The 12,591-nt window shown below is 45.5% G+C and overlaps 1 protein-coding gene across 1 annotated transcript in view; it reads right to left on the minus strand.

Annotated features, from left to right (window-relative positions):
- Window positions 1-7,629: 7,629 nt before the first annotated feature.
- LOC311312767 (matrix metalloproteinase-16-like) overlaps window positions 7,630-12,591 on the minus strand; it is a gene marked incomplete at its 3' end in the record, with an annotated part of 87,361 nt that continues 82,399 nt past the window's right edge. Inside the window, exons 8-10 of the mRNA XM_084442767.1 lie at window positions 10,221-10,371; window positions 9,612-9,727; window positions 7,630-7,958 (exon numbers count right to left, since the gene is read on the minus strand). Coding sequence (XP_084298893.1) covers window positions 7,630-7,958; window positions 9,612-9,727; window positions 10,221-10,371 — 596 coding nt within the window. The remainder of the gene's footprint in view (window positions 7,959-9,611; window positions 9,728-10,220; window positions 10,372-12,591) is intronic.

Below are 12,591 nucleotides of genomic sequence, written 5' to 3' on the forward strand. Positions count from 1 at the left end.
GAGATGCCCCAGGTTCCTTTCTCCACATGTTTTGGGACCGTCCGAATTGCCGAATTCTGGGACGAGGTAAATGCCATGATGTCTGCATTGCTTGAAGTACGGTATGCTGCTAATCCGTGCCTATGCCTGCTGAATGACCACTCAGGTCTGGACTTAAGGGTCATGCAGCGGAAGATGCTGTTCGCGAGCTTCACAGCGGCTAAGAAGACAATTCTACAGAACTGGATAACGCCAGACTTTGACCTCAAGTGCTTTTGGTTATACTCCCTATTGAGGATTGTGAACTTGGAGTGCACAACGGCACGCTTGAACCGGGCCAGGCCAGCCACGGTTAAGGCTTGGAGTTCGTTGTCAGCTGCAATCAGAGACGTGACTGCTTAGAGTGTGTCTTTTTTGTCTGTGTGCTCTTTTGATCCGTCCCCTTGTTTATTCCTTGTGTTGTATGGTCTGTTGCCTCCCCATCCCCTTGTTTTTTTGTTGTTGTTTGAAATAAAAATTTTGATCTTTTTTTTTTTTTTTTAATCTTCAAATAGTCCTGAGTTAACTGTCAGTGTGCAAATATGCATAGACATTTCACCAACACAAACACGCATGCATACCTGCATTGAAAACTGGCAGAGCAGGCCCTTGCACCTGACATAGCTGGTCTGTCGTGAGTTCTGCCGACCAGCTGCCTGGGCACTGGAACATCTAGTGGAAGATGAGTAAATATACTCAGATTAATCAACTCAAGTAGTACTCTTTTGGGACTGTTGAATGCACTTTATTATATTACCTTCATCACTGGAGTCATATAGCGCGTGTTGCGCTGTCTCTTCCTTGTGTCTTGGAGTTCATCCATTGACGACTGCTGCTCAAACACCTTCGCCAAGGCCCTGGCTACTTCATAATGCAGAAAAAACATTATCTTCCCCTTCCCTCTCCTCATCACTCACTTCTGCATGGGGTTGAGCTCTACCCTGACAATGAGCAGTGAGCTCAGTCTTGGAGGGCATGTGTTTGAAGACATCAGCCTTCTGAGCATGTGTGGACCAAGCGTGTCGTGAAGCTTCCTGATCTGGGCTCCTCCAAGAAGCCCTCCAGGTTACTGGACAGAAGAGGGAAGGGACAAGTGGTAGGGGAGAAGGATTATTCAGTTTGTACATTATTAAATGTTGATATTCATGAAGTTAGATGTTTGTGGTTGAAAGAACATTCTTGTACAAAACACTTTTTCCATTCACATCTAATCCACTTTCTGCCAGCAGCCAATTTCATACACAACACTTTTTCAGTCCATGTTCAGTTATGTCCAATTCGCTTTACAATCACATAAACACACACACTGGGGTGTACTGACTTGAATCTCTAGGGGGTGAGGAACTTGAGCAGGTGGAAGAGCTCCACCAGTTTGGCTGTTCTGAAGAGGAGGGCCAGTCAGCTGTGGTGATACATGGGAAACGGGAGAACTGTACACAGAGAGGAAGGAGGAGAGAGAAAACCAACAACAAAAAAGGCAAGAAGGGTTAATAACTGAACAAATCTTGCAAGTTTGCACTAGAGAGAAGCAATTGCTTAATTTCCCTGATATCGTGGCGTCACTGGCGTCAGTGATTTGTCTTATGTATATCACGTCTACTGCTAACATTAACTCAATATCAATATTCCCACTTGTTTATCCATCTATGTAAATGTATGTGCGTGTGTGTTTGTACTTACTTGTGTCTATATTGATGATCAGGTGTTTCTCCAACTCAGGGCTGGCCAGACAGAACCATTAGGGACCATTGGGCTGAGCTGAGGAGAGAGCGACATGTTAGAGTGTATGTGTGCATATGTATAGGGTGCTCTCCTGTTATTACTCATGGGGCCATTTAACTGAACAACAAAACAGACTCACAGAGCCTGTGGGGCTGTCCCAGGACTGCCTGGCCACGCCTGTCCCCGTCCTAGGGCCTCTTCCTGTCCCGCTCAACTGCTTCTTGCTCAGTTCAAAGAAGAACTGGGAGGCTGGCTCCTGAGAGCATGGGAGGGAGGGAGGGAGGGAGGGAGGGAGAGAGCGAGAGTGAGTGAGTGACCGTCTCCTAGGGCAACATGTCTACCACCCTTCACCCTCAGTAATTAAATACATTTTGCAAGACACTAGTAGTCCACATCATGAGTACCTGTTATGCAAAATTTGGATTTGTATGTAAGGGAAAACGTAGAACACAATTCTTTACCCGTTTAACAGTATGAGCAACCATTTCAACAGAGTTTAACATGAAATCACATCCCAAAACCACCACACCACACCACAAAGCAAAGATGGCTCCTATAACGAATCTTGCTACCTAGCCTAGCTCAGTTGTTGGGGCTTTGATTGTGTTAACATTAACTTGGGAAAAAGTGAATGCCTAAAAATGAATACCTACTAACGGTGTTAATGCGACATGTGGGTTAATGCGAAATCAATGAGTAAGCTAATTATCCCATTTTATTCCAAGCGATGAAACGGTACAGTGTGCAGGAGCTCTGGCGAGTGTAGTGCTAGATTCGAGAGCAAGTCTCGGAGGGGGCAGCAGCCGAGGCATTGCTAACATTACTTGCTTGTGCCCGTGTGAGCATGTCCGCAGACTCCTCACTAGCCTTAGCGTTAGTCACGGTGAAACGTGAAAACGGCTTCAGATTTCCAGCCTTTTTGGGGTTGCCTTGGGGTATCTTGCCGCATCTTCCAGAATCTACCATTTAATCCAACAAAATTGAACTTTCGCAAGGTTAATTAAAGTTTTACCGCAAGGGGCGGGCAGAGCAAGTCTATCAAGCAGCCATCCTTGTTGCACGCGTCACGTGTCTCCTAATTTTTCAGTTTTTTAGACATTATGAAAGTACAGATTGTACACTTTTCAAATGTCAAAAGATATGCTTCTGTGAATGTTGGTACACCTGAAATTACTAAACAGAGCTTCAGAGCTGTTCACACTTGTCACAGGACATGGAATTTGACGACAAAATTACTACTGATCCTTAAACTGTTGTTTGTTATATTATGTGGGTTCTTCACAAAATCAACTTTCATAATATAAAAACAACAACAAAAAGTTGTAAAAAAATAAATAAAAAAACTACAGAAATAACTTTTTGCTCATAACATAATTCAAGGTCTGCCTAGAAGGGGACTAAAATACCACCTGCCAGACATCACCAGACATCCCTCTTCACATGCCAGACATCACCAGACATCCCTCATCACATGGAATCCTAGTCATACCAGCCACGGTCTCCGGATCGCTTGGTTCTTGAGGGCCCTCAAGTCAAAATCAAGCTGGTGAAATTGCCTTAAGTTTTTGTGCTCCTAGAGCATGGATTAGATTTCAAGAGATTTTCAAATGGGATGCCTTAGTCTCATTGGGCAAATTCAAAAATATGATAAATGAATTTTCAAGATCTGTGCATGTTTTAAATAATGTTGCCATACTGTTATCAGTTGAATGTATAAAATGTATTGATCTACTTTTTTACTTATGAATGGCTTGTAACCAGGACACCACCGCAAATGAGACCTTGGTCTCAATGGTTGTCATATCCCTTCCCATGGATTAATGAGTATGACTAAACATGGGACATGAACATGGAAACGACATGCTAGCACCACACATGCATGAACATGACGGAACACAAGGACACTTTTCTAATGTATTTATTGATGACAAGATGGATTCTACCAAATGTACAACAGAATGGGAGAGACGCTGAGCACAGAAGAAACAATATAAAAGGCATGGTTATGTACTTGTGTCATTATTTAATCTTAAGACCTTAACCGCCCTTTACCAGTACGAATATGACTATTAAGGCACAGCACATGGAGAGAGAGAGAGAGAGAGAGAGTGTGTGTGTGTGTGTGTGTGTGTGTGTGTGTGTGTGTACAGTATCTGGTCTCAAGGGGCAGTAATAATTATGCACACAAACGCACAAATCAACATATATACTACAGTTCTTCCTGTGTACAGCAGCTTTTGGTTGACTGTTTAGAACATGATAGTAGATAGAAGGTGATGAAGGGTGAGAGATGGTGATGGTCACATGATGGTTTACTTTCCTATGATATTACAGAAAACAAAGGCGTAATTACCATCCATGAAACATAAATGATCTCTCTCCTCTTCTGCCTGTCTGTCACTTTGTTCCCTTCTTCCTGTTACACACTAATGACCACTACAGGATGTACACCACGGCCTCCACTCCCAGAGTCTTTAACCTGGCTCTGTAAAGACTTGTAAATTAAAACGTATTACTCTTGTTCATGTAGCAATTATTCAGGTTTCAGTCAAAGACAGGACATAATAAAAAAATAAATAATAATAATAATGAAAAAAAATTAGGTTAGCACCAATGTTTCAGCCTCACAGAGAGGCTGGTCTCCAAAGGGTTGTGCTGGCTCCACTGTTGAGCTCGACACAGGCGTACACAAGCTAATATGTAGACAGCGACCTAGACACACGCTAGCTACTAGGGCAGGCAGACACAGATACATGCAGACGGACTGACACAGTGGTGGGATCAGGGTAAGACACATCAGCGTTAGTGTTAAAATGCAGACAGGGCACCGCTGGGAGAGCCTGCAAATGGTCTGGAGCACTAATACACACACACACACACCCCGTATGGAGGGGTAGAAAGAAAGTGCACACAGAACCAAGTGCCTCAGGAAAAGACCATGACTCTGTCTAAACATAGCTCAAACCAGAATACATTGTCTAAGAATGTCACCACTCAGACTTATTGTGATTGGGGACCAGTGGACTCTCTCTCTCTTTCTCTCTCTCCCTCCCTCCCCACTGAAAGGTTATCGTTTTACTCTCCATTGTGTGTTTACAGCTACAGTCAAAGACTATGAATAAATTGGTTTGACCTCATTGTGGATGGAAATCACTCTCTTGGGTGTCTCCAGCAGAATAGACACCTCTAGAATAAACACTATCTACTCCTCACAGCTCTCGTCTCTACAGCGCCCTAGAGCTCCTTACCCATTATAAACAATGAGAAAACAGTGCCATCTTAAAATACAGCTTGTCGGGGGACACACCCTATGCTGTATTGCCATGCACTTCATTATAACAAATAATAATTTGTATTTGTAATGAAAAAAGTGTGTTTGTGCCTTTATACCTATTGTGGTGCATTTGACTTGGTGGATGGATGGACACCCTAAAAATATGGTGACACAGCACAGCGACAATGTTGAGCTTTTGGTCTTGGTATTTCCCCAGATAAACAGGAAAAGTTTTCTCTGAAACTTTGTTCATATTTATTTATTTCTCTGTACCTTTGTGGAGGCAAGATGAGAAAGGGTTAAATCCCTTTCGAGTTCAGGAGATATATTTAGATTTGACGTATTTGTATTGGCTCTCAGACACTGGTCCATAGTCTGTTGAGAGCACTACACTCTACCCCAATAGAGTTCAACACATCTGAGTTTATCTGTTTTCACTTAGACTAATCACTTAGTCTGAAGTGATTTAAAGTGCATATTGAAAACGACAATAGGGTGAGTTTAGGCTTATACATAATGTAAATCAAGGAACATAAACGCATAAAACCACACACTGCATGTCTATAAAATACAAGCAAAGAGGCAAGGCATTTTTTTTAAATCATAAACTGATCAATTTATTAATCTGGTCAGGACAAGTCTTCTGTTGTCCCACTCTGAGTCTTACACAAAGAATTCATTCAGAAAAGTCCTGTTTGTTTTTTGCAAATCAGATGAAAAACCAGCAGATGATGATGAAACAGACACATGCAAACACTGCCTGCCATTAACAGCAATGACACTACGGTTTGCTAATCTGGATTAGCTGACCAATTAACATTCATATGACCGACTTGATGCAGAGATCCATGATGGGCACCCCATGCTCCCAAGGGGCCAAGAGGATTAGGTCAAAGTGACTGATTCGACACATGGCCAATTAACAAGAAATTCCTACAGTATTTCATCTCAGTTTAGCTCGGCTGATAAATCTGAATGTACCACTAGAATATTAAGGTTAAAAACCAATATGTTTCTTAGTTTTAGTTCGCTGTACCAGAATGGAAGAGGTATCCAGGAAACATACAAACATAAATGGAAACAAGGTATATTCAAGAATGTAAGAGGAGGAAGAGCATCATCAAGTCTTTTCGGGGAGCTGTGAAAAGAGCGACAGTTCAAGCTGTACAGTTTAGGCTCGCTCTGTTTCCGGTTGGTCGTCTTTGTCTCTGTCCTTCGCTCATCTTGTTTGCGGGGGAAAAATGGGGAGAAGATGCTTGCATGCACTCTGATGCACAGGCACTGTCTGGACCGATGTCACTCTCGTCGGTCCTCGGCCCATAGCATCATGGGAAATGTAGGCGTCTGTGACTTTAGTGAACTCTCTCAGCAAGGCAGTCAAGAGGATTTTAAACATGGTTTATCCCTTCACAAATAAACAACCATAGACTTCCATTTTAGATGCACACTTGAAACAGACTATAATTTTTGAAGGGCTAAGGGCAGTTCACTGGAATATGATCACAGTTAGAAAAAAATAATTTTATCACACATGTAACAATATCTTAAACCCTCAACATAGTGGCTTTTGTCTAGAATTGTCCTCCCTTTCAAACGATGTATCTTATACTCTCAATACAGGCTGATTCCTTGTTCTGTTCTGGTCGGCCCAGCAGGCCAGTGCTTGGGCCTCTGTGTGCAGCTTCACTTCAAGACTGCCAAACATGGAAAACAACTAGCAACAACCATCAGTTTAGTCAACAAATATCAAATTAGTATACAAAAAACAAGTACAGCAAAACAAAAACACAATAAGAATATGATCTGTAATTAAGGCGATTAAAAAATATTGCAGAATATTTTGGCCCCTGTTTTTCAGACAGACTGCCACAACAGTCAGAATTTCCTCGACTCAGAATCACCACTACAGGATCAAGAGCAGAGAGGAACACGATACGACAGAAAGAGAGTGATGATAAAAAAAACTTTAAAAGGAAAAAAAGTGATCCTCTTTGGAGAGAAAGTCTTTATTTGGTTTGAATTGTTCTCTTCTTCGGGAGTGCTTTAAAGGGAATTGTAGAAACACAATTTTCCCCCAAAATAAATTATATTTCAAAGAAGGAAAACAGTTGTAATTGAGGAGGATGGTAACTTGGTTGGGTGGGGTGGTTGCAGATCTATTGTCGTTGATGTGTATGGGGGTTGATATCTAAGATATAAAAATCATCACTATATTTGTTCTTCTGAAACTGGCGACAGCTTGATATGCCAGACTAAACCGCAATGCACCATGGGAAGAGTGTGTGTCACCCTGAAAGTCTTCCCCCTTTTAAGAGCAGTTGTTCTGGGCTGCAGAGAGGTTGGTAGAGGTGGAGGGAGGGTAACTGAGCTTCCTGGGATACAAAATAACAAGACCCTCCTTTGTTTGGATGGAGGAGGGCTGTTTAGGCAAAGACCACCCCCCCCCCCCCCTTTTCCCCCTTCATAAAAGGCTGAGAGTTCATTCTACAAGTCTACAGTTCAACATAGGTCACCAGTGTAACCAATGTTAACCAGCACCCACCGCACCTTGGGGGGGGGGGGGGGGGGGGGGGTCTTAAGTTCTGCCGCCCCCCCCCCCCCCCCCCACTGCACGGTCACACCCACTCCTGCATGGATCGTTTGCAGTAGAGTATGTGGCGCGGCGTCCCCTTCCTCTTGAATTGGAAGACGGTGTAGACCAGCACCAGCAGACACAGCGCCAACACGCAGGGGACCGCAATGGCGATGGCCCTCACTGCACCTGCCTCGTTGTCCAGCTCGATGACTACATCCACGTCCTGGGTGGGCGGCCGCTCGGGGTCAACGGGCGTCGGCTCGCAGCCCATGAAGTCCTTGATGATGGAGCGTGGGTAGCCGGGCTCCACACGCAGGCGCTGGTTGTTGAACTTCCAGTACTCCTTCCCCTTGTAGAAGTAGGTGAAGCCTGGAGGGAGACAAGAAGGAGCCAGGGATCATGCTGACCATACTTTACTTTTGGTAATAACTCCCTAATGCCCTATCTCTAACTCCGGGCACTAGAGAATAATTACTGGTAGGGATAAAGACAATCCCCCCCCCCCCAAAAAAAAAGAAACACACACACACGCACACACGCACACACACGCGCACACACTCGCGCGCACACACACACACACACACACACAGGTACTTTAAAGAAGTGACATACTGTATTCTTAGCATGACTCTCTCCTCTGTCTTTCGCCCTCTGTGATTCATACATTATTCTAGGAAAAAGAGTTAAGATGAGACCCTCCAGAACAGATAAGGCCCTCCAGAAGAGATAAGGCCCTCCAGAAGAGATAAGGCCCTCCAGAAGAGATAAGGCCCTCCAGAACAGATAAGGCCCTCCAGAAGAGATAAGGCCCTCCAGAAGAGATAAGGCCCTCCAGAAGAGATAAGTATTGCTATGTATTCAAGTATTGCTAACGAGTCCTGTTGGTAGCTTGCTTATTTGGACTTTCTTACATGTAAACTCACTTCACAGAGGTTTTCATTACACAAACGGCAAAGCGTATTACCTAAATGAGTTTTTCCATTTAGTCCCGTCTATATGCTCCTGATGAAATAATGTTAAAATGCAGCTGGGTTTGAAAGGTAGGCTAATGCCTTGGCTCCGCCCCTCCGCCCATGTTTTGTGGCACTTGAGAGGAGATGAACTCAACTTGGTTCTATTGACTTTGAGTCAAGCCATGCACAGTATCACAAAGGGCTGGAATCTTTCTCTTTGGCTGTAGTCTGTGTGTGTATTGTTTACAAGTGACATTCATTAATATCAGTGTCTGGAAGATAAAGGCTGGAGTGTGTGTTTGTGCGTGCATGTGCGTGCATGGGTGCATGTGTGTACATTTGAGTGTGTTTGTCTAGGTGTGTGTGTGCGTGTGTGCGTTTCTTTGTAGCCTGCATCCAAACTGTGTCACCCGACACTTTAATGACTGGTAATGACAGTGCATGTACAGGTGACCCGTCCCGTCATGCTCTCAACAGTGGCACATTAAAGCCACCACCCATCAACATCACTGAGGCTGGCCGTCCAAAAATCATTCCCTGGGATATGGATCTACCCTTCACGCTCTGATACAGGTGCGCTCGCCCTCCCTCCCTCCCTCCCTTGCTCCCGCGTGCTCGCCCACCTACGGACCTGGCGCCGGGAACACAGAGGACAGATGGCGCTCGTGTGCCGGCCCACCTGCCCGCCTTTTTCCGATACGGCCGCTGCCAAGTGCCAGCTGGCCCCGCCCCCACAGATTGCAGCCAATGGGAGAAGCTCCCTGGCTGTTTGTACATTGCAACCCTCCTATGACACGAACCCTCAGGCCTGACGAAGAAAAAATAAATCTCTTTTCCACCACCCTAGGTGCGGACCAACTGGACCAAACCAGATTGGGACACATGGCGGCCTTGCCTTTTGAGTGTCTCCTCGCTATGTTCAACTAAATCGGTTTCTTCACACAACAGCATATCACACAGAGAGTGTATGTGCGAGTGTTTGTTTGTGGAATATATAAAATCAATAATATGCAGGCCGTGTACACGTGTGAACGCCCAGTCAGCGAGAAAGCGGGATGTGAGGTCATACCGTTGGCTTTGTCTACGAAGGCGCCCTGCGGGGAATCAGGAACTCCCTTCCAAACGGTGACGGGTTTGGGGTAGCCAGGGTCCATGGTCCTCATATCCTCATTGTACCTCCAGTACCTGGACATGGATCACATACACACACACAGGTTACTGAGATGTACATGCACATGTACACACACACACACACACACACACACACACACACACACACACACGTTGACTTTACAAACCTTTGGGGACATTGCACTGACTGATTCATTCCATATCCCCTTAGCCCTAGCCCAACCCCAAAATCGAATTGGGGACATCCAATTTAGTCCCCAACTTGAAAAGAAGTCCCCAATCAACTGGTTTCACACGCACACACACACACACGCACACACACACACACACACACACACACACACACACTCACACACTCACACACTCACACACACACACACACACACACACACACACACACACACACACACACACACAAGACAGAGAAAGAGAGAACAATACACTTACACTCACATGCGCATACACAAAGACAGAAGGTGTGAACTGAAAGAGAGGGATACATCCATCTAGACACAAACACACACAAAACACACTACAGCACACACACCTGTCCCCTTTGAAGAAGTAGGTCTTGGCCACATCCTCCCACCAGACGGCGGTCTCGATGCTCTGGGTGGGCATGCCATGGCCGAACATGGAGATGTCCTGGGGGTAGCCAGGCTGCAACATCGTGTCCTTGAACACCCAGAACTGCTTCCCTGCACGCGTGCACGCACACACACACACAGACACACGCACACCCAAGGAAAATAAGCTTAGAGAGGACAATCAACTCATGCTTAGGGGGGTTGAATTTGCGATGATGTGCAATTCAATGATGATGTTAGTGTGAAAGATTTCTGCCACATTTCTAGGTAGTTAAGCTGAGAAGAGACAAACTCAACACAAACACAAGTAATCAGTGTTCCTTTGACACAGTTAGTCCAATATTTGCATTATTTTGGCTTTGAAACTTGCAAAGCAAAATGATCATGTTGGCTCTCTTGCTTCTTTTCGTTACCTAACGCCTCTTTTCTCTCCTGAGAAAAACAGACGCCACAAACTGAACACAATCTCAAAGCAGCAGCATTCGTTAGACACGGTATCTACAATAGCTTAGACAAAACAAACGTTCAATTTCACACCCCGGCTGCTTACTCTGTGTGTTTGCCGACCAAGCAGATGAGTAAAAACGTCATCGCAGCTCCGGGTACATTTAGCTACACTCCCCTATAAATGTCACGGAATCAGAACATTGCACAAAAATGTTTGCCTAGCTTTTACTATGTCAACAGATAGATTTTTCCAAGTGCAAATGAGAAACTGTGGCCATGTGTTGCATGAGAGAAAAGAGTTGAGTTTTTTTTTATTTCCTGCTGGGTAATTGGGTTAAACGGCATGCTTGTGACCTTGTGACCCCAGGAAGTGGTTTCCGCTCACTGAGAGGGGGGTCTGGGGAGGGCTGAGAATAACCGTGGTGACAGTGTGAGGGAGAAGGGAAATGGGAGAGAGAGGGTGGGGGTGGGGCAGCGGGGGGGGGGGGGGGGGGGGGGAGAGGAAGGAGGTTCATGTGGGAAGGGGAGGGAAGGCCACAGCTATCCCTCCTGTTTTCTGGAAAGGAAATGCCAGTCATTTCACCTGTCTACTCAGCTGGGTCACACACACGCACGCAGTGCTGGAGCATTCAAGGTTGGAAATGGCGTAAGGCGAAGTACCGATCAGGGGTTCTGAGAGTGTGGAGGAGAAGAGAGGAGGGAGACTGTACCAACAAGACTCCAGGAGGAGGTTTTCTATCAGACCGGAGCGGACCTGCGGCTCTCAGAGTTGAGACTCCATCTTTTTTCCTGGAACTCTCTGTGCTTTAATGCAGCTGAGAGCAGCGTCCTGCCGTATCTAGCTAATCTCCTGCTATCTCCTGAAGGTGTAGGAACAGCGTGCATCAGCAGTGTCTCTCTCTCTCTCTCTCTCTCTCTCTCTCTCTGGGCAAAGTGCCTACAACAACAGTGTTCCTTCCTCCCCACGTGGACCACACAGCGCGCCCTACGCACACGTAAGCATTCAGCACGCACACACTCACATCCAGGCGAGCATTGATACACACAACGCCCCAAGAAGGCGTACTGTATACAGTATATACAGCCTATCACATAAAAACCGGAATAACATGTCGACATTGCCAACGATAGCCTGACTTTGTGTCGGCCTGGAGTTGAGAATCTGCGGTCTGCTGCATGGTTGTAACATAACCATGCATTGATAATCTTGGTGGATGTATTGTGTGTGTTGGTGAATGTGTGTGTGTGTGTGTGTGTAGTGAGTGTAAGTGGGTGTATAAAATGTGTGCTTCTCTTGATGTCATTACATGGATACGCCACACACACTCTGGAATAGCTTACAATTTAACAACCCCTGCTGTGTCCTTGTTCTTCTCTCAACCAAGGTCAACATGCAGCACAAGTGGACGATTCAGAAAGCGCCAACGCCAAAAGCTGAAACACTCTGTAGGTCTTCTGTCCTCACAAAACTACAGTACTCTCTGCTCCAAACACAGACAGACAAAAAAGGCTCTTCAGAGATATACATATTCACATTATGCAAATGAGAGCCTTGTTTAATACACTTTCTCTCCGTGTTCTCCCCGTGTTGGGTTTCGTATTGGGTTCAAAAGAACTCTGTATGAAAAAGCATGCAGAAGAACAGATTGTTAACGCTGTCCGTCCCTGAAGAAGATGGACAGGAGCACTTGGTTGGCCCCTGCCCCATCCCAGCATGCACGCTGCCTACTGTCTGCCCCATCCCAGCATGCACGCTGCCTACTGTCTGCCCCATCCCAGCATGCACGCTGCCTACTGTCTGCCCCATCCCAGCATGCACGCTGCCTACTGTCTGCTCCATCCCAGCATGCACGCTGCCTACTGTCTGCCCCATCCCAGCATGCA

The sequence above is a fragment of the Borostomias antarcticus genome (assembly GCF_949987555.1).
Source record: "Borostomias antarcticus genome assembly, chromosome: 9".
Lineage (NCBI taxonomy): Eukaryota > Metazoa > Chordata > Actinopteri > Stomiiformes > Stomiidae > Borostomias > Borostomias antarcticus.